The 18929-nt window shown below is 27.1% G+C and overlaps 3 protein-coding genes across 3 annotated transcripts; 2 read left to right on the top strand and 1 right to left on the bottom strand.

Annotated features, from left to right (window-relative positions):
• Window positions 1–153: 153 nt before the first annotated feature.
• Window positions 154–3032, top strand: LOC134837381 (uncharacterized). Its single transcript, XM_063852752.1, has 4 exons — window positions 154–452; window positions 508–1416; window positions 1494–1561; window positions 2776–3032. The coding sequence occupies exons 1-4, from the start codon at window positions 274–276 to the stop codon at window positions 2964–2966; spliced, it is 1347 nt and encodes a 448-aa protein (XP_063708822.1). The 5' UTR covers window positions 154–273; the 3' UTR covers window positions 2967–3032.
• A 2603-nt stretch (window positions 3033–5635) lies between these two features.
• Window positions 5636–12894, top strand: LOC134837890 (protein masquerade). The gene is made up of 8 exons (XM_063853281.1): window positions 5636–5756; window positions 8542–9266; window positions 10355–10540; window positions 10607–11406; window positions 12010–12208; window positions 12270–12503; window positions 12669–12750; window positions 12809–12894. Exons 1-8 carry the CDS (start codon window positions 5636–5638, stop codon window positions 12892–12894), a joined length of 2433 nt encoding a protein of 810 aa, XP_063709351.1.
• A 1550-nt stretch (window positions 12895–14444) lies between these two features.
• On the bottom strand, window positions 14445–17878 carry LOC134837044 (uncharacterized). Its single transcript, XM_063852356.1, has 2 exons — window positions 17465–17878; window positions 14445–16012 (listed from the first exon to the last, which is right to left on the bottom strand). The coding sequence occupies exons 1-2, from the start codon at window positions 17656–17658 to the stop codon at window positions 14845–14847; spliced, it is 1362 nt and encodes a 453-aa protein (XP_063708426.1). The 5' UTR covers window positions 17659–17878; the 3' UTR covers window positions 14445–14844.
• Window positions 17879–18929: the final 1051 nt, after the last annotated feature.

Here is an 18929-nt window from a genome sequence, read left to right as displayed (position 1 = left end):
TTTTAATCGTCTCATTTTCAGAAACCTTTGTTTTGAGCGCCATCTATCGATTTTTTATGAAAGTTCAAAAACTCCTTTTAAAATTTGCTTTGGGACTTCATCAGCTGTTTCTTATCAACAATATTTACAGTTATTTACACCGGTAAAGAGATTTGTCCTTGATTTTGAAGTAATTTATCTCAAGATAAGGAAATGTAAATAGCAAATTTGCCAAAAGTGCCTTTAATTAATCAGCAAATTCATCAGTTTCAATTGAAATTTCGTGTAGAAAAGATGTCTAAGTTCGAAAAAGAGATAAAATTTTCGGAGGAAATTGTCGTTCCAAAGATTTTAGCTTCAAATCCAGAACTAAAATCTTTAAAATTAGTTTCAGCAAAAGCAGAAACCGAAAATCATGTCGATGGATTCATGGGAACAATTGTTTTTTTGAACTTATTGTTCGAGGATAACGGGTAAAAATTAATTTTTAATAAAAAAATGTTTTTTTTCTAAAAAAAATATTCTTAGAAAACAAATTGAGCAAAAAGTGATTGTTAAACTCATGAAACCTGCATCTCGCATGCGAGATCTCGTTCGAGCTGACGTTCAATTCATCAACGAAGTCTACATTTATCGCGACGTCATTCCAACTTTTCTCCAAAAATTCCGTTCAAACCTGAAAACGATCCATCCGACTCTTTGGTGTCCCGCCATTTTTCTCTCCGAAGTCGGATTTTATCCGCAACTCAGTAACGAAAAGGAAACTTTGCTCGTTTTGGAAAATCTTCGTCCTTCAGGGTTTCGTCTTGCCTCCCATCGCATCGATTTAACGCCCGAAGAACTTACGATCATGACGAAAGCGATCGCTCAATATCACGCCTTTTCGTATGCAATGCGCGTAAACCGAGATCCCGATCTCGACAAATTAATGGCGGGAATTGTTCCGTTAGGATTTGAGCGCGAAAATGGGCGTTGTTTGTACGATGCCATGTACGAAGTTGCCATGGATAGAATTTTCGAATATCTTGAAGCAAATCCTGAAGAGTTGGATTCTGAGGATTTCAAGAGAAATATTTTGATTTTCAAGAAACGTTATGCGAAAACGCCTTTGAAGCTGATGGAACGTTTTCGTCGACAAGATCCCGTTTTTAGCGCCATTCTTCATGGAGATTTTAATCGTAATAATGTTCTGTTTAAATATGAAAAGAAGCATGGGAGTGAAATTCCAGTTGATTTTCGCATGATTGATTTTCAAGAAGTGAGATACGGATCGCCAGCAATTGATTTGGCATTTAATTATTTTATGAATATGAAACCGGAATTTATTAGAGCTGGATTGATGATGACTATGTTGAAGCATTATCATTCGACGTTAATTGAAGCGATGGCGGAGTTGTTGAATTGTGAGAAAAATGATTCGAGGTTGGAAGCTTATAAGTGAGTTTTTAAGATTTTTTTTTGTTTTTAATTCACAAAAAAATATTTAATAAAATTTTATTATATTTTTTTTTTAGTTGGAATAATTTTTTCAATCATTTTAAAGAATTTGCTTTTTATGGAGTCATGGTTTCCATTCATTTTGGTAAGTTTTTAATTATTTATTTTTAATTTAATATTTTAAAAATTTATGTTTAATTTAATTTTTTTTTATTTATTTATTATTTATTTATTTTAAAAAATTAATTTTAAGTATTTTTCTTAACTGATGTTTTTAAATTTCATTTAGAAATTAGACTTGAAAAAAATTTTTCATTTAATTTTTCTTTTCTTAATTTTAATAAAGTATTATTTTAACCCAAAATCGTGAAATATTTAAATTAAACTTTTTTAAAAATTAAATATGAAAAAAAAATATAAAAATAAAGTTATCTAAAAGTAATTTTCAAAAATTTTTAATTTTTTCCCACTCATTAAATTATATTAAATTAATTTAAAAAAATATTTTTTTTAGTCATCTTTTCTTTAAATTTTTACTTCAAACATTAAATTCAAAAATATATTTTTGAAAATTTTTTATTTATAATTTTTATTTTTTTTTGTTAAATATTTTCTATTTTTTTTTTCTTTTATTATAATAATATTACCCAAAAATCAAAAATATATTTAATTGAATATTTAAAAAAAATGAATCCAAATTCATTAAAAATATTTTTTTTTATTTTTCAACATTTTTCCCTCATCTTTAATTTTTATCTTAGCCGAGAATCGATTAAATATTTTTGTCTTTTAATTTTAACATTAAAATTAAAATGATTTTTTTCTTTTAATTTTAACATTAAAATTAAAAATATTTTTTTAAAAATAAATATGTAAAAAAAAAAATTAAGCAAAATTTCCTTAACATACCTAATTGTTCAAAATTATTTTAATGTTTTTTTTATTTGTTATATTTTAACCCAAAATCAAATAAATATTTGTTAAAAAATTAAAAATTTTTATTTTTTTTCATTCGCCTTTTATTTTAATTTTAATTAAAAAAATCAATAAATATTTTAAAAAAATTAAAAAAAAAAATTAAAAACAAAATTTGGTGAATATAAAATAAAATTTAGAATTTAAAAAAAAATTATTTAATTTTCAATTTTTTTTTTTTTTTTGTTAAAAATTATAAATTTTTTCTTTTATTAAATTATTTTTATTTTTTTTATAAAAAAAAATTAATTCAATTTTAATCAAAAATTCTCAAAAAAAAATTTTTTTTTTCAATTTTAATAAAAATTTAATTCAGAAATAAATTTAATTAATTTATTATTTTTATTAATTTATTATTATAAATTTATTATTTAATTTTTTCAGTTCCTTGGATGGCATCCCCTGTCGAAGAATGCGCCAAACTCGCCGACCTCTTCGAGCAAGATATGAACTCCAAAGAATTCTACGCCTTATCTCTCACAGCCGGCGGAAAACCTGTCAACCAACGTATCACGGAAAACCTTCGTTACGCCAGCAAAATGGGCTTCATGGAAATGATCGGCAACGAAAATTGAGAAAAATAAAGAAATTTCTTGAAATTTCACGTGCGGTATCTCACAACGACGACGCGTTGAGTGTCTCACTTAATTCTCATGAATCACCTGATTTGTCTCATTTTTTGTCGTCGTCTCTTTTTCATTATCAACAACAGACTATCTACCTGCTTCTTCGCTGCTGCTGCAAGTGCAATAAATAAACAAACACCAACACAGACACACGCACATTCCGCTTTGAGCATTTCTTCGTTCGAACCTCGATCTATACATTTTACCGGCTACGACGACGACGACGACGACGTATGAAAGTATTTGTGCTAATTTATACATTTCTTTTTCATTTCTTCTTCTTCGTCTTCTTCAGTTTTACCTGTGCCTCCTCAGTTAATCGTGAATATTCAAATCGTTCGGATCAATTTGTTCGAAAATTGTGAGCTGAAAAAAAAATTAAAAAAAAGTGAAGAAAGAACAAAAAAAAAGGTAAAAAATTCATCAATTAATTTCTGCATCGTCGTGAATGAAGAACGAAGAAGTAACAAAATTTATCAGCAAAAAAAAAATAAAAAATGACGATTATGACATGGATTAACATACTTTAAGTGCGCAACAAACGGAGTTATTTAGCATACATTTTTAGTGTGTCAAGAATTTTTTTCTTCTCTTTTCATTTCACCGAACAACGTTTCGCTGGCTTCGATCGAGAGACAATCAAATCACGTCATAATAATTTATCGAGTTCGCTTCTCGCGTATTCTTGAACGCCATCAACAAGCAATAAAAAAGGTGTTTCTGGAATTTAGGACACCACGACTTGTATGGACATGTGAAATTATAAATTGACGTTATTGTATTCTCGAAGAATAATTTTTTTTTTTGGACAGCAAAATTTATCAATAACTCCGTTTGACTATTTCAATGAAATGGTGACTCAAATAAATATAAGTGAATTCCCCGTTATTATGTACGCTAATAACCGAAGAGAGAGAAGTATTTACAGTAAAAGTAGTGGTTGACACAACATTTACATGACTGATTAAAAACTTACCTGCTTGCCTATAAAAAAAATAAATATGAAAGAAAAGCATTGATAAAAGTTGGAGAACAAGAAGAAGAAGTTTGCTTCGTCTACTTGTTTGTTCTGGTATTCGCTGTCTATGCGAGGTTCTGATTTGAAAAGCGATATATGCCAATGTAAAAATATGTGTGGAAGAACGCGGCGGTAAAGAAATGGAGGAATTTAAGTGATTCAAAGATAATTTTTTAATTATTTTTAAAAAAAATTAAATTATTGAGTGATAAAATTATTTAAAAAAAAAACCTTAAAATTTAAATTTAAAAAAAAAATAAAAATAATTTATTTTTCAAAAGATTAAAAAAACAAAAAAAAAAAGATTTAATAATAAAAAAAAATTTTTTTCAACATTAACAAAAAAAATTTAATTATTTTTTAAAAAATTTAAAGTTTTAAGCCAACCAAAAGACATTCGAAAAAATTACATATTTTTTACGTATTTTTTTTTTTCAATTTTTAAGCTTGAGAACCATCCAAAAGACATCCAAAGACATTTTCTAATTTGAAGCTTCAAAATCATCAAATGGGCCTTCAAAATAAAAATTCCGTATTTTTCAATTTTCAAGCTTGAGAACCATCCAAAAGACATCCAAAGACATTTTCTAATTTGAAGCTTCAAAACCATCAAATGGGCCTTCAAAATAAAAGTTACGTATTTTTACGTATTTTTTACGTATTTTTTATTTTTCAATTTTCAAGCTTGAGAACCATCCAAAAGACATCCAAAGGCATTTTCCGTAATTTTTAATGATTTTCAAGCTTAAGAAATTTTTTTTTAAATTTTTTTTAATTTTATTTTATTTATTTATTTTTTTTTTGAAGAAGAAGAAGACTTAACTTTTTCTAAAAAATAAAAAAATATTAAAATAAAAAAAATAAAATTTTTAAAGAATTTTTTTACTTTAATTAAAGAATAATTCTTAAAAATGTAAATTTGAGTAATTTTTGAACCACAGCATAAAGAAATATGATGACTATCACTGAACCAATATATATGTGAATGAAAGCAGTTAAAAAGACATAACTAACGGTTTAATAAACTTAGAATAGTTCATGTTTGTTTATCGTATAAATTATTATTTTCTTATCCAATTTGTTATTTAATAATAATTTTTTTTAACACATTCACATTTTAAAAAAATAACTGATCGTCATTAATTCGAATTTGGATCAACTTTTTTTTCATTAATAAAAAAAATCGTCAACAATGTTGCTTCGACAAGAAAATTTTTCCAGTTTTTCCTCCGTTAACAACCGTTAAAATGTTACTTCTTCGCACTTTTTCGCATGCCGGTGTGAGATAAATAAAAAAAAAACTAAACGAGATAATTAAATAATTGTTGCCGTTTACAGCGATATCACATCAAGCGATACTTACATGGTCAATTTCGTAGAACAGCAATTTTTCTCATAATAAATATCAACAACAACAATGAGCAACGTGCTAAAGTGATTTTCCTGCAAAACGACGGACAGCGAGAAAAAAAAAGTGAGATTAAAGTAATTATTTTTTACGAAGAAAGAAAGAAAAACAAAGAATAAACAATAGAAATCTGTCGGGCTGTCACAGAAAAAAAAATACGAAAATAATTGAAGATAATATTACATCATCATCATGAATCTGCCGCTGCGGTACAAAACGTTTATCGTTTTTCTTGTCACAATTGGACTACTACTTGGCGAATTGAGAACGGCGAAGGGACAAGATGATTCACTTGCGGGAAGCTTTTTATCTGGTAAGTGTTATCGCGTTACTCTAATAAACTCTTTTTTTTAACTACGAAAATATAACGGTCCAAAAAAAACTTGATATGCTAATAAATGTTACTTCTATCCATACATGGGTCTGAAAGAATTTTTTTTATTATTTATTTTTAAAAGAATGATGACGAAGAGTGAAGATATTTTTGTGACTTGCTTACAAATTTTGTTCACACTTTTGTGGAATTGGTCATTGACACTTGTTTTGTTACGAAGAAATTAAATGTTACAAGGATTTCGCATTACGAGAAATTGAAAAAAAAAATTTTATAATTAAAAAAAAAGTCTATCCGTTGATTATTGCTTTAAAAATTAAAAAAATTATATTTTTTTTTTATTTTTTATTTGAAATAAAATTATAATTAAATTAATTAAGTAAATTTTAATTTAATAAAATAAAAAATTAATTAATTAAAATTCAATTAAATAATTAATAAAAATTTAACTTCATAAATCATTAATTGATAAATTTCAAGTATCGAGCTAAATTTCATTTATTTTTTCGATGGTTGTAATTTTATTTTCAAAAATAAGCAAATGAAAGCTGAAATTATTATAATATTTGATTTTTTTTAATTTATATTAAATTTATTATTTTATTTTTTTTTAATTTTCATTTAATTTAAATTTTAAATTTTTTATTTATATTTTTTAATCATGAAACAAAATTTGAAAATTAAAAAAAAATGATTTAAATTATTTAAAAAAGTAGGAAGTGTTTTAAAATATTTTTTTTTTATTTTTTTTAAATCTTAATTTTTTTTCTAAAATTAATTTAAATTTTTTCTTCAAAAACATATTTGAATATTTTTTTTATTTAAAAAAAAAATGATTTTATTTTTTGAAGCAAAATTTAATTTTTTTTTATTTCATTTTTTTAAAGATAAATTTAATTTTTTTAATTTTTTAAAAAGCAAAACTTATTTTTTTTTTCAATTATTATTTAATTTAATTTTTTTAAAGTAAAAGAATTTTTTTTTAATTTTTACAATTTTTTTATTTATTTTTTTAAAGAAAAGTTTAATTTTTTTTATTATTGATTAAATTTTTTTTTTTTTTTTTTTTGTAAAATTTGTTTTTTTAATAACTTTTTTTTTAAATTAATTTTTTAATTTAATTCAAAAAAATTTTTTTTTTACTCAAAACATGAAAATAATTAAAAATTGATCTTTAAAATAAATTTAGAAAATTATAAAAAAATTAAAATAAAAAGCGATCAAATCATTTATTCTACAAAAGCCTTTAAATCTTATTCTTTAACACAAACAAAGAACGCAAAAATATAGGTCGAGTAACTTTCAACGTTTTTCATCACAAAAGATGACGAGAATATTCAAGAGACCGTAAAGAATTAGTTCAAGGTCAAATCTTTCAAACTTTTTTCATTTACATGACTTTTTACACTTTCTATTGTTGTTATTTTTTTAAAGTTTTAATTTAATCGTCACGATCGATTCTACTTTCTTTTAAAAAAATTTCGATTTTAATTCGTTCAATTAAAAATTCACTCCAAAATTAGTGGTTAGGAATGCGATTTATTTTTGCAACCAAAAAGCATGTCGATGTCGTGCATGACGTGAGTTTTTCTGCAAAAAACGGCAAAAAAGGTCAAGACAATTGACGCAGCGTGAACGGAAGTCGCGTTCTAATCGAGCACTTAGACGACATTTCGTCGGTCGTTAATCTTCATTTTACGGCGAATTTATTCACAAACTTTCACTGTGACTAATTTTTTTACATCATTCAATGATTTTTTTAAATTTCTGTGAATTTGTTTACATAAGTGACGTCGTAATCATGTGATTCATTGCACTTTTAATGAACTTTGACCTTTTTATTGTCGATTTGGCATCGAGAGTTGCCAAAAAATTCGTAAAATTGTCATTCCGAGACGATTTTTTGACTCATTTGTATTCTAAACAGGCAGTGTGAGTGATACATTGACCCACATCAGCTCCGAAATTCGGCAAAGCGAAGAAATTGATATGGGCGCGTTTCGTACGACGCAAAACAATCAATCTCGTTGAGTAAAGAACAATGTAAAAAAAATATTAAAAAAAAATATTTAAAAAAATTATAAAAAAAATTATTTAAAAAAAAATTTAAAAAAAAATAAAAAAAAATTTTAAAAAATTTTTTTTAAAAGTTAAAAAATTTTTTTTAAAAGTTAAAAAAAATAATTAAAAAAATATTTAAAAAAATATTAAAAAAAAATAAAAAAAAATGTTTAAAAAAATATATATAAAAAAAAAAAAAAAAAAATATTAAAAATTTAAAAAAAAAAAAAATATAAAAAAAAATAAAAAAAAAAAAAATTAAAAAAATATTTTTAAAGGAAAAAATTTTTAAAAAATTTTAAAAAAATTTAAAAAAAATAAAAAAAAATTTTAAAAAAAAAATTTAAAAATTTATTTAATAAAGTTTTCATGGGTGAAAATTTTTTGAAATTTTTTTTTTCGCGCTAAACATTCCTTGAGTCATAAGAATCACTTTTCTCCATGAAACATATGCTCGGAAACGCATAGTTTTTGCCACAAGTGCTTACTTTCAACTTTTGTAGGGCAAAATCAATATAAATTTTATAAAAAGCAAAGGGACGCAAAATTTGTTGAGCATATGTTTGAATTTGATGAATAATCGTCTCCGTCATCGTTGAATATGTACATTTATTAGCAATTCATGTTTTTCGTTGCACGTTTTTTGTTTATTTCGAATAATCCATTGATTTTTTTTTTCCTTTTTTCACGCAAAAAAATGAAGGTTTATTGGATTCAATTACAACGACAGAGGATTCCAAAGACTGTCCAGGTGTTTGTGTTCATGCCCTTGCCACGTTAATCTGCTACGAAGTTCTCGACGACATCCCGTGTCCTTCAGCTGGCATGAAATGTTGCGTCGAAAGTGCTCAAAGCCCGGCAAATACGACGCAAGCTCCCTCAACTCATGCCCCATCGAATCGTCGAACGACAAAATCTCCCTCGAAACGCACAACGACGACTCAAACCCCCATCGATCGCATGGATGAAGATGTCGAAAAGTGTCAGGGAGACTGCGTTGCGGATCGTCTTGCCGAATATTGCGAAGCTTATTACAAAAGTCCCAAATCCTGCGGGTCAGGAAAGAAATGTTGCGTCACGCGGGACTCCGAATATACGCCCGATGAGGTAATTGTGCCGTTCGCGAATGCAAATAACGCGTCAAAATCGGATCAGGATCGATTGGAGAGAGTTCCGACAGCAGATCCGCCCAAAAGTAACAAACCGAAGCCATCGAAGAAAGTAGCGCCGACAACAACTGCAGCGCCATCTGTCGTTACGGATGCCAATGGACAAAAAGTTTGTCGCGGAAGATGCGTTTCCGGGTTGTTTGCGTTGTTGTGTGATGATATCGATACGAATGCTTTCTGTCCCGGCGATGGAAATTGCTGTATTGACAATGATTCGGGTGAGAATACGAATGATATTGAGGAGCGGGTGACGACGCCAGCGCCGCAACGGACGAAACCGACAACGAGACCTACGAAGGTAAGAATTTTTGAAAATTTAATTGAATTTTAATAAAAAAAAAAAAAAGATTTTTTTATTTAAATAATTTTTTTTATTTAAAATATTTAAAAAAATTTAAAATTTTTTGAAAAATTCTTTAAAAAAATTATTTTTATTTAAAATTTTTAAAAAAAAATAATTTTTTTAAACTCTAAATTTATTAGAATTTTATTAAAAAAATTTAAAAAGTATAAAAATTTTTCATTTTTTTTTTTTTATTTTGTTAAATATTATTTAGATTTTTAAATAAAATTAAATTTAATAATTAAATTAAACTTAATTAATATTTGAAATTTTTTGAAAATAAATTAAATGATTTTTTTTAATTTAAAATTATTTTATAATAAATTTGATAATTTTTCGTTTAATAAATTTTTAGCTTTATCTTATATTTAAAAATAAAAAAAATTAATTTAAATATTCTTTTAATTCGAAGTTTTATTAAAAAATTTAAAAAATAAAAAAATTATTTTATTTAAAAATTTTTAAAAAATAAAATTTAAAATTTTTTAATCTAAAAAAAAATTAAATTAAATTAAACTTCAATAAAAAATGGATTTTTTTCAAAAGATATTATTTTCAATTTAGTTGAACAAAAATCAATTTTTATGTGATATTTTATTTGTAAAAATTTTCTATTAAAAATTCATTAAAATTTAAATTGAATAATTGTTTTCAAAGTAATATTTGAGATTTTTTTTTTAATTTTAAAAATATTTAAAATTTATAAAACAAAACTTTTAAATTTTATTAAAAAAAATTAATTTTCTTTTTAATATTTTAAAAATTATTAAATTTTTATTTAAAATTAATTTTTTTCAAAGTTAAATTAATTAATTTAAAATATTTCTTTTTTTTACAATTTTTTAAAATTTAAATTTTATAATTTTTAATAAAAAAAAAATATTAAAAAACTATTAATTTAATTCAAAATGAAAATTTTCTCGAAAAAAATTTAAATTTTATACTTCACGATTTAAATATTTTAAACTTTTAAAAATGTTTTAATAAAAAATTTTTCATTTTAGTCACCTTATCCAAAATGCCCCGGATTCTGTATGCTTTACATCATGGCTGCTTTCTGCGAACGTCCTTCAGTATTGATTCCAAATACCTCAAATTGTAATTCTGGCTCTGTTTGTTGCGACAATACTCGTTCTAACAACGTCAAAGCTCGTCCTCCGCCGAAAAGACCTCCTCCAACAACGACTCAAGTAAGAAAATTCTCAAATTTTTTCCATAAAAATAATTTTTTAAAATTTTTTTTTTTCGTATTTTAGCCAACAACTACGACAACAACAGCTGCTCCTGATCCACGCGAAGAATGTCCCGGCACGTGCATCGTTTCGCTTTTGAGTTTCACGTGTTTCCGTAATGCCGAGATGACTGACATCTTCAAGTGCAAAAAATCCGGAACGCAATGCTGCGCGCCAAAAAGCAAAATTCAAGAACATCTTCAACGTTTCAATGCCACAGCTCCCATTCCGGGTCCTTATCAACCGCAATATCAACCGGGTCCGTATCAACCTGTGCCGACGTACGATCATTATGCGACGCCCGGACCTATTGCGCCAGTTCATCACAGCACTTTTATGTATGAGCAGCAACAAACGACGACGACGCCTCGTCAACCGGTTTACTCGAAATACGTTTGCGGCGTCAAAGGAACCTCACGAAATGGCGGAAGATCGTATTTAACGTACAGCGGTTTAGTGAATGAGACGCAAATTCGCCCGAGACACGCACGAAAAGTCGATGATTTGGGAGATGCGGGTCTTTATTTGAACAAGAAGAGCACAGAGCGGCTCGTTTTGGGAACGAGTTTGGTCCCAATTCCAATTGTGTATCACGATCATAACTCGACAGTGCCTGAAACGATCAGCAATCCTTACTTTATTGAAGGAAATAACACGTACATGGGAAGAAGTAACAGAAAAGGACGCGTTGTTGGCGGAGAAGATGGCGAAAATGGAGAATGGTGCTGGCAGGTTGCTTTAATTAACTCGTTGAATCAATATTTGTGCGGCGCAGCGTTGATTGGAACACAATGGGTGCTTACAGGAGCTCATTGCGTCACGAAGTAAGTGAATTTTCGTTAAAAATTTAACTTAAGATACATCTTTTGGATAAAATTTGAACTTAAGATACATCTTTTGGATAAAATTTGAACTTAAGATACATCTTTTGGATAAAATTTGAACTTAAGATACATCTTTCGGATAAAATTTGAACTTAAGATACATCTTTTGGATAAAATTTGAACTTAAGATACATCTTTTGGATAAAATTTGAACTTAAGATACATCTTTTGGATAAAATTTGAACTTAAGATACATCTTTTGGATAAAATTTGAACTTAAGATACATCTTTCGGATAAAATTTGAACTTAAGATTTACATACATTTTGGATAAAATTTGAACTTAAGATACATCTTTTGGATAAAATTTGAACTTAAGATACATCTTTTGGATAAAATTTGAACTTAAGATACATCTTTTGGATAAAATTTGAACTTAAGATACATCTTTTGGATAAAATTTGAACTTAAGATACATCTTTTGGATAAAATTTGAACTTAAGATACATCTTTCGGATAAAATTTTAACTTTTTTAACCATAAAATTAACTTTTCCTTCAAAAATTCTTCAAAAATCTAATTTTTTCATAAATTTCCTTCACAGCATCGTTCGTTCTGGCGACGCCATCTACGTTCGCGTTGGCGATTACGATCTCACACGCAAATACGGCTCTCCAGGCGCTCAAACTCTTCGAGTTGCAACAACTTACATTCATCATAATCACAATAGTCAAACTTTGGACAACGACATCGCTTTGCTCAAACTTCATGGACAAGCTGAATTACGAGATGGCGTTTGTTTGGTAAGAAAATCCCTCGAAAATTTCAAAAAACGTTACTTACCTTAAAAAATCTTTTTTTTAGGTTTGTCTCCCTGCTCGTGGCGTAAATCATGCCGCAGGAAAACGTTGCATCGTCACGGGATACGGTTACATGGGAGAATCTGGTCCAATCCCATTGAGAGTTCGCGAAGCAGAAATTCCAATTGTGAGCGATGCGGAGTGCATCAGAAAAGTTAACGCTGTGACGGAAAAGATTTTCATTCTACCTGCTTCGAGTTTCTGTGCTGGCGGCGAAGAGGGAAATGACGCGTGTCAAGTGAGTAAAAAAAATTTTCAAATAAAAAAAAATTATTGACAACTTTTTTCAAATTTTTCAATTTTTTTAAATTTTTTAAATTTTTAAATTTTTTTTAATTTTTCAAATTTTTTAAATTTTTCAAATTTTTTAAATATTTCAAATTTTTTTAATTTTTCAAATTAGGGCGATGGAGGCGGTCCATTAGTTTGTCAAGACGACGGATTCTACGAATTAGCTGGATTAGTCAGTTGGGGCTTTGGATGCGGTAAGAACCTAAATTTCTCCATTTTTCCCAAAAATTTAACGATTTTTTTTCTTAAAAGGTCGCGTTGACGTTCCCGGCGTTTATGTCAAAGTTTCTTCGTTCATTGGATGGATCAATCAAATTATTAGCGTGAATAATCTTTAATTAAAAAAAAAATCACAAAAAATAATTTTCTAAATTTTATTTTAAAAAAAAGAAATAATCCATAAGTAGGGTTTTCTTCTCTAACTAAATATTTAAAAAAAAAAATTTAAAGACAAAAAAAAATTAAACGAGACTGTTATAATTTTTGCATTTTTCCCAAAACCTGCACTTGTTAGCTTTAACTTGTATTTAATTTTATTGTATTATTTTATAAGGAAATGTGAACACAAAATCTGACTTGACACAAATTATATTTTTTAATACATTATTCAGTATTTTTCCCCTTTAATCTCTTCAATGATGATGATATAATTCAGTTGTGCCTCGAATATAAAATTTATTATATTTATTATAAATTTATTATTACGTTTAAATGTGTAGATGTAAGCTTAAAAGGTACTCTAATAATTAAAATATAAATTATAAATTTAGTGACATTCGATTAGAATAATAAAAAGAATATTTTACAAATATTTATTTTGGAATTCGTTTTACGTTGAACGTATTTTAAATATATCTGCGATGAGATATGTCTTTGTTATTTTAATTCAGCAGCCTAATGAAATTTGTTGAAATTTTAATGGGTGAGTTCATGATAAATAAATAAAAATTTTTTAAAAAAAAAATAATAAATAAAAATTTTAATTAAATTTTAAAATTTAAAATTAATTTTTTTTTTCATTTTTCGACTTAAAAAAAAATATTTTTAAAAAATTAAAAAAAAATAATTTAATGTAAAAATATTTTTTTTCGTTAATCATATTTTAATTTTTCTATAAATTATTTTTTAATTTAATTTTTTAAATTTAATTAATTAATTTTAATTTATTACTTTAATTTTTAATAATTTTTTAAAATATTTATTTCAGAAAAAATTTATTATTTTTTTTAATTATTTTTTTTTAAATTAAATTTAATTAATTTTGAATTTTTTTTTTTATAAAAAATATTTTTTAATTGGTCCAAAAATTAATAAAAATTTAGGTAAATTTAAATAAAAATTATAAAATTTTACAAAAAACATATGTATCGAAATTTAAAAGAAAAATTAAAATTAAAAAAAAATTTAAAAAAATTTAAAAAAAATAAAAATAATTTAATTTAATGTAAAAATATTTTTTTCGTTAATCATATTCAAATTTTTCTATAAAATTATTTTTTAAATAATTTATTTAATTTTTTAAAATTTTATTAATTAATTTTAATTTATTACTTTAAATTTTAATAATTTTTGAAAATATTTATTTCAGAAAAAATTTATTATTTTTTTAAAAAATTATTTTAGTATATTTTAAATTAAATTTAATTATTTTTTTTTTAAATATTTTTAATTAGTAGAAAAATTAATTAAAATTTAGGTACCTAATTTAAATAATTATTATAAAACTTTACAAAAAATATGTATCGAAATTTAAAAGAAAAATTTAAATTTAAAAAAAATAAATTTTAAATTTCGATGAACTCACCCATTTAAAATGTTCAGTACTAACAGTAAAACTAATTGATTTGTCTTCTGTTTTTTATCACTCTTTAAAACTTTTAAACCTGCCTTTAAACTACATTTGATAAAAATTTTCTATTTTTTTATGAAATTTCTACAAAAACATTAAAAATATTCCGCACCATTTAAAAATTTTTGATTCAACTCATTACATTTTTCATTTATTTTCACAAAATTGTCGTCAAAACTGTGCACGAAGCTAAAAATAACTCCAACAAAGTATAAAGGTAAAATTTAAACAAAACTCGTTAATTAACTTTGTTTTTTTTTCTGCTAATTCAAATTGTTTCTCATCACTCTAAATGGCCTTCACATCTGCCTATTCTTAAAATAAACTTTATCTTTTTTGCTGAATAAACGTCTATCTAGGTATTAAATGTAAACAAATAAACACTTCCAACAATAACAATGGCACGTAATGGCTTTTCTCACGCTTTGGCATCTCATTACTAATCTTCAATGGGTTTCAGGTAACCATTCTCAATGGCATGTTCGATCATTTCCATCAGGAATTCATCAACTTTGGGACCTCCGCATTTCATGCGGGCTTCCTTGAACTCTTTCCCATTCATGTCTTTCTCGAAATTGACATAGAGCGAAATTAATTCGTCTGGCGTCGCAGCCATCCATGGATAGAAATGAATTGTCACAATTACGCCATAAAACGCATATTTACGGAAATGAGCGAGAAATTTGTCGAATGAAAGATTTTCCAAGCGATGATCAGTTCGAGGACATGCCAAAAGTTCTGTTAGAGCTGCCATGAGTTGCGAATGATAAAATTCAAGAAGTTCGTGGAAATATCCTTCACGACGAAGCTCAGGAGGGAGATTCATGTACATGAAAAATGCCAAATCGAGTGCAGGACTCGCATAACGAACTGCCTGAAAATCGAGCATTTTCATTCCTGTTGGAATCTGCTCGTCATCTACTGTGGTTTCATCATAGCGGAACACTAAATTGTTTCGGTTATAATCACCGTGAAGAATTACCGCGAAAGGTTCTTCATTATGGCGGAAACGTTCCATGAATTTCATTACTTTATGTCCTATTTTCTTCTTTATATGATGAATGTGTTTCACAAAGGCGTGATTTTCCGCGTACTTTGGTTCGCTTTCGGCATAATGATAAACTCTTTCCAATCCGACATGATACATCTTGTTCATCGTTCCCTTTTTGTCTTTGTGATTGTCGAATGGCAACGGGATAATTCCATGTTTGAGTCTCTCAAACTTTTCCGGATGCGCTATTTTCATCGCATAACTAAAGGCATGATACTGCGCTATGGATTTCGTCATCATTTCCAAATGTTGCTTGTCAAAGAAGATTTTTGGTCCCATGCGATATCCATCGGGGCGTAAATCCTCAATGGCTAATATGACTTCCTTTTTGTGAGATCCAAGTGCTTCGTAATGCCCGCTTTCGGAGAGATAAATTCGCGCAGTCCAATCCTCCGGAGAAAATGTTCGCAAATTATGCTCAAACTCTTTGGCGAATGCCGGCAATACAGTTTCGTACATGTAACATTCGTTTTCGAATTGAACAGTAGCGTTGGCAGCTTCCCTTTGTTCGATGTTGGCTTTCATGAGTTTTACGATTATCCGGTATGTGGTTTTACTGTGGCAATAAAAAGACAAAACAAAAAAGAGTAATGAAAAATTAAGGGGAAGTTGGAATAATTTCACGTACTACACGGAAAAAATGCATGTAAGGCTTGAACAATTATGAAAAATGTTTCATGTTTAAAATAACTTTTTAAAAAATTTAAAGGAATTTTAAAATAATGACACTATGTCAAAAATAAATATATTTCTAAAAAAAATTAAAAAAAAAAATTCTTTAATAATTTTAGATGTACAATTGATAAAAGAAAAAAATCAATGAAGTAATTTTGACTTTCTGAATCAGAAACTGATTGTATGTCCTTAATTTTTATCCTTTTTTGTTGAAGAATTTATTTTTTTATTTAATATTTATTTTTTTATTGATCGTTCATTGATTTGGTTCACATACTTAACGGGATAGTTTAAGCTTTGTGTTTCAGCAATGGTATCATTGTGTCAGCCGTGCCACTTCAGTATATGATTCTCAAGAAGTTTCTTTTTAGAAGTGTTTCGAATTGTAGAAGAAGAATTGTTTCTTTTTAGACTTTGGACAAAACAAAATGGGGGATGATATGGATGCCACACTGGATCCAAGATGGCCTGATAACAAAAATTAATGCTTTCATTGATGATTCTCAAAGTCACAAATGATTCTCTTTCTTAAATTTTACCTAGAAGAATAAAATTACATGTTTCTTCGTTCGCTTATTCTTTCAGAGTGAGGTTTTTCTTAATTTTTGTGACGTTTAGCGTAAAAATCTAAATCAAATTGTTCATAGGGCAATTTTTTCAAAAAATCATCAGGTAATATTGTTCAGACTTTACTGCTTTAATTTGTGATCTACGTATAGCCCAAAAGTCACTGAATCAAGAAAATCAACAAGGTATTTGGGCAAGAATGTAAACAAATAAGTAAACATGTAAGACGTCAGTTCGGCAATCGATTTATTCGAAGAATTAACATAAGCGAACGTCCTTCAGCGATTTGTCTTGTCTTCTTATTAACGATTATGAACAATATGTTGAATATCTTCTTCTGACTGAAGCCAAGTATCAATTTTAAAGTATTTATATTTTCGTCTTTTAAATTTTGTATGGAATATGTTTAATTTTTTTTTTTTGTTATTCAATTAGTTCAAAGAACATGTTTCACTTTTTTTTCCTTTTGAATTCTTGTAAACTTGTCATTTTTATCAAACACGTTTTTAAAATTACTTTCTATTAATTTCTTTCTTTCACTTGCTAATATTTTTTTAGTCTTTTGTAACTTGAAACACTTTTCATCATTGCATCATCCTTTGTAACAAAAAACTACAAAGGAGAAGTTTTCTCATACAACTTTAAAGGAAATGCGTAAAAAAGTAAAATTTGACCCAGTTTTAAGCACAATCAATAACAAGCATTGAGAAAACTCTTGTGATTCTCCTCTTCCCATTTTTACATCAAAACGCGTTGCTCAACTTACTTTTTGTTAACCTTATCCTCGAACGCGAGCTTCACCTGATGAATGTTCGACATGAAACCATTGAGATCGGTGCTCGGTGACACAAACACGTCAATTAGCTTCAAATTTCGCATCTGATCGTTACGTGCAATTATCTTCTGCAACACTTCATTTTGCACGAAATTCACTTGATATTCCACGTCTGAATTTGACATTTTTGCTTCTTCTTCGTCTCCTCCTAAACCTGTTGTATATTATGCTCGCAACACGAATTCAATTATTCATTAGAAGAGTCGTAAAATGTTTTCGTCGCTCTTTTGATGTTAAATGCTATTATTTAATTGAGTTACAAAACAAGATATTTATTCTGAATTTTTTATTTTTGTTATTTAAACAAACGACGAAGCGAGTTTGGACCGAAAACGACCATTCACTTGGATTTTCGACGAACAACTGAATAGAAATCATATGTTTTTTTTTACACAATCTACACATTCATTCAGTCGTAGAGCGTCGATGTCGAGGTAAATAGGTAGTAATAGACGAGACGCAATATCACACACTCGAACCTCGTGCTTCGTCGTCAATGTATAAATAACCGACTCGGGATTTTTCCCCATGCGGTAGACTGCGTTCGGCTTAATTATCTTGTACACAGCAAAAATTGTGTCAGGCGAGCGGCGAGAGATTATGCTTCGTTCGTTCCGCGCGGCGTTCTCGGTGCATTGAACGATTTTATGATTAAGTGTCTTGTACATAGGAATTTTGTTTTGATATGAAACAAATTGGGAATTATTATGTAGAGTACAACCGTAAATATGTTTTTATTTCCGAATTGATTGGCATGGGGCGCGCCATAGTTGATCATCTACTCGGAAAATCCTCACAAATTGTTGCTTACAATATTTTATGAAAATTATATACGGAGGTAATTTGATTTATTGATTTCTCCATGCGATGGAGCCGTTGTTTCCGAGAAGTGTTTGATTATGGAAGTAATTAGCGACGAAAAAAGTAAACATGATGGAGACGCCTTCTTTTTTGTTGTTTTCTACAAGTAAATAAAAAGCATGTTCGATAAATTGATTAATGTGAAGCGAAGTCAATAAGGTCATGGAAATTTGTAGAATGAGGAAATTTTTTCTTTCAAAATGTTTGAAAAGAAAAATTGTTAGAAAGTAAGCTTTCGGGCTAAATATTACAAATTTGATACAAATATTACATCCTTGTTTACTTTTTTAAATGAACATCAATTTTGAGTTAAAATATTTATTTTTAAGAAGTTTACATCATTCCAGATAAAATTTTTAAAATTTTTTTTAAGAAGTTTACTTAAAATGATGAAATTTTATCAATAAGGTCTAAACAAAAAAAGTTTTCAAAAGGAGATAAAATTTGAGCTCATTTTATCAATTATAAAAATGCTTTTATTTTATTTTACAGTATAAAAATTGTTAAAGGTCTAAAAATTTTTTAAATTTCATTT

The sequence above is a fragment of the Culicoides brevitarsis genome, chromosome 1 (genome assembly GCF_036172545.1).
Source record: "Culicoides brevitarsis isolate CSIRO-B50_1 chromosome 1, AGI_CSIRO_Cbre_v1, whole genome shotgun sequence".
Classification (NCBI taxonomy): domain Eukaryota; kingdom Metazoa; phylum Arthropoda; class Insecta; order Diptera; family Ceratopogonidae; genus Culicoides; species Culicoides brevitarsis.
This window is presented reverse-complemented; position numbering and strand designations above follow the sequence as displayed.

Coding starts and splice junctions, on each gene's coding strand:
- LOC134837381 (XM_063852752.1), top strand. CDS start 274: ATGTCTAAGTTCGAAAAAGAGATAAAATTTTCGGAGGAAATTGTCGTT. Junction 453..507: donor TTATTGTTCGAGGATAACGG/GTAAAAATTAAT, acceptor AAATATTCTTAG/AAAACAAATTGAGCAAAAAG. Junction 1,562..2,775: donor CATGGTTTCCATTCATTTTG/GTAAGTTTTTAA, acceptor TAATTTTTTCAG/TTCCTTGGATGGCATCCCCT.
- LOC134837044 (XM_063852356.1), bottom strand. CDS start 17,658: ATGTCAAATTCAGACGTGGAATATCAAGTGAATTTCGTGCAAAATGAA. Junction 16,013..17,464: donor GAGGATAAGGTTAACAAAAA/GTAAGTTGAGCA, acceptor TTATTGCCACAG/TAAAACCACATACCGGATAA.
- LOC134837890 (XM_063853281.1), top strand. CDS start 5,636: ATGAATCTGCCGCTGCGGTACAAAACGTTTATCGTTTTTCTTGTCACA. Junction 10,541..10,606: donor CTCCTCCAACAACGACTCAA/GTAAGAAAATTC, acceptor TTCGTATTTTAG/CCAACAACTACGACAACAAC. Junction 12,504..12,668: donor AGGGAAATGACGCGTGTCAA/GTGAGTAAAAAA, acceptor TTTTCAAATTAG/GGCGATGGAGGCGGTCCATT.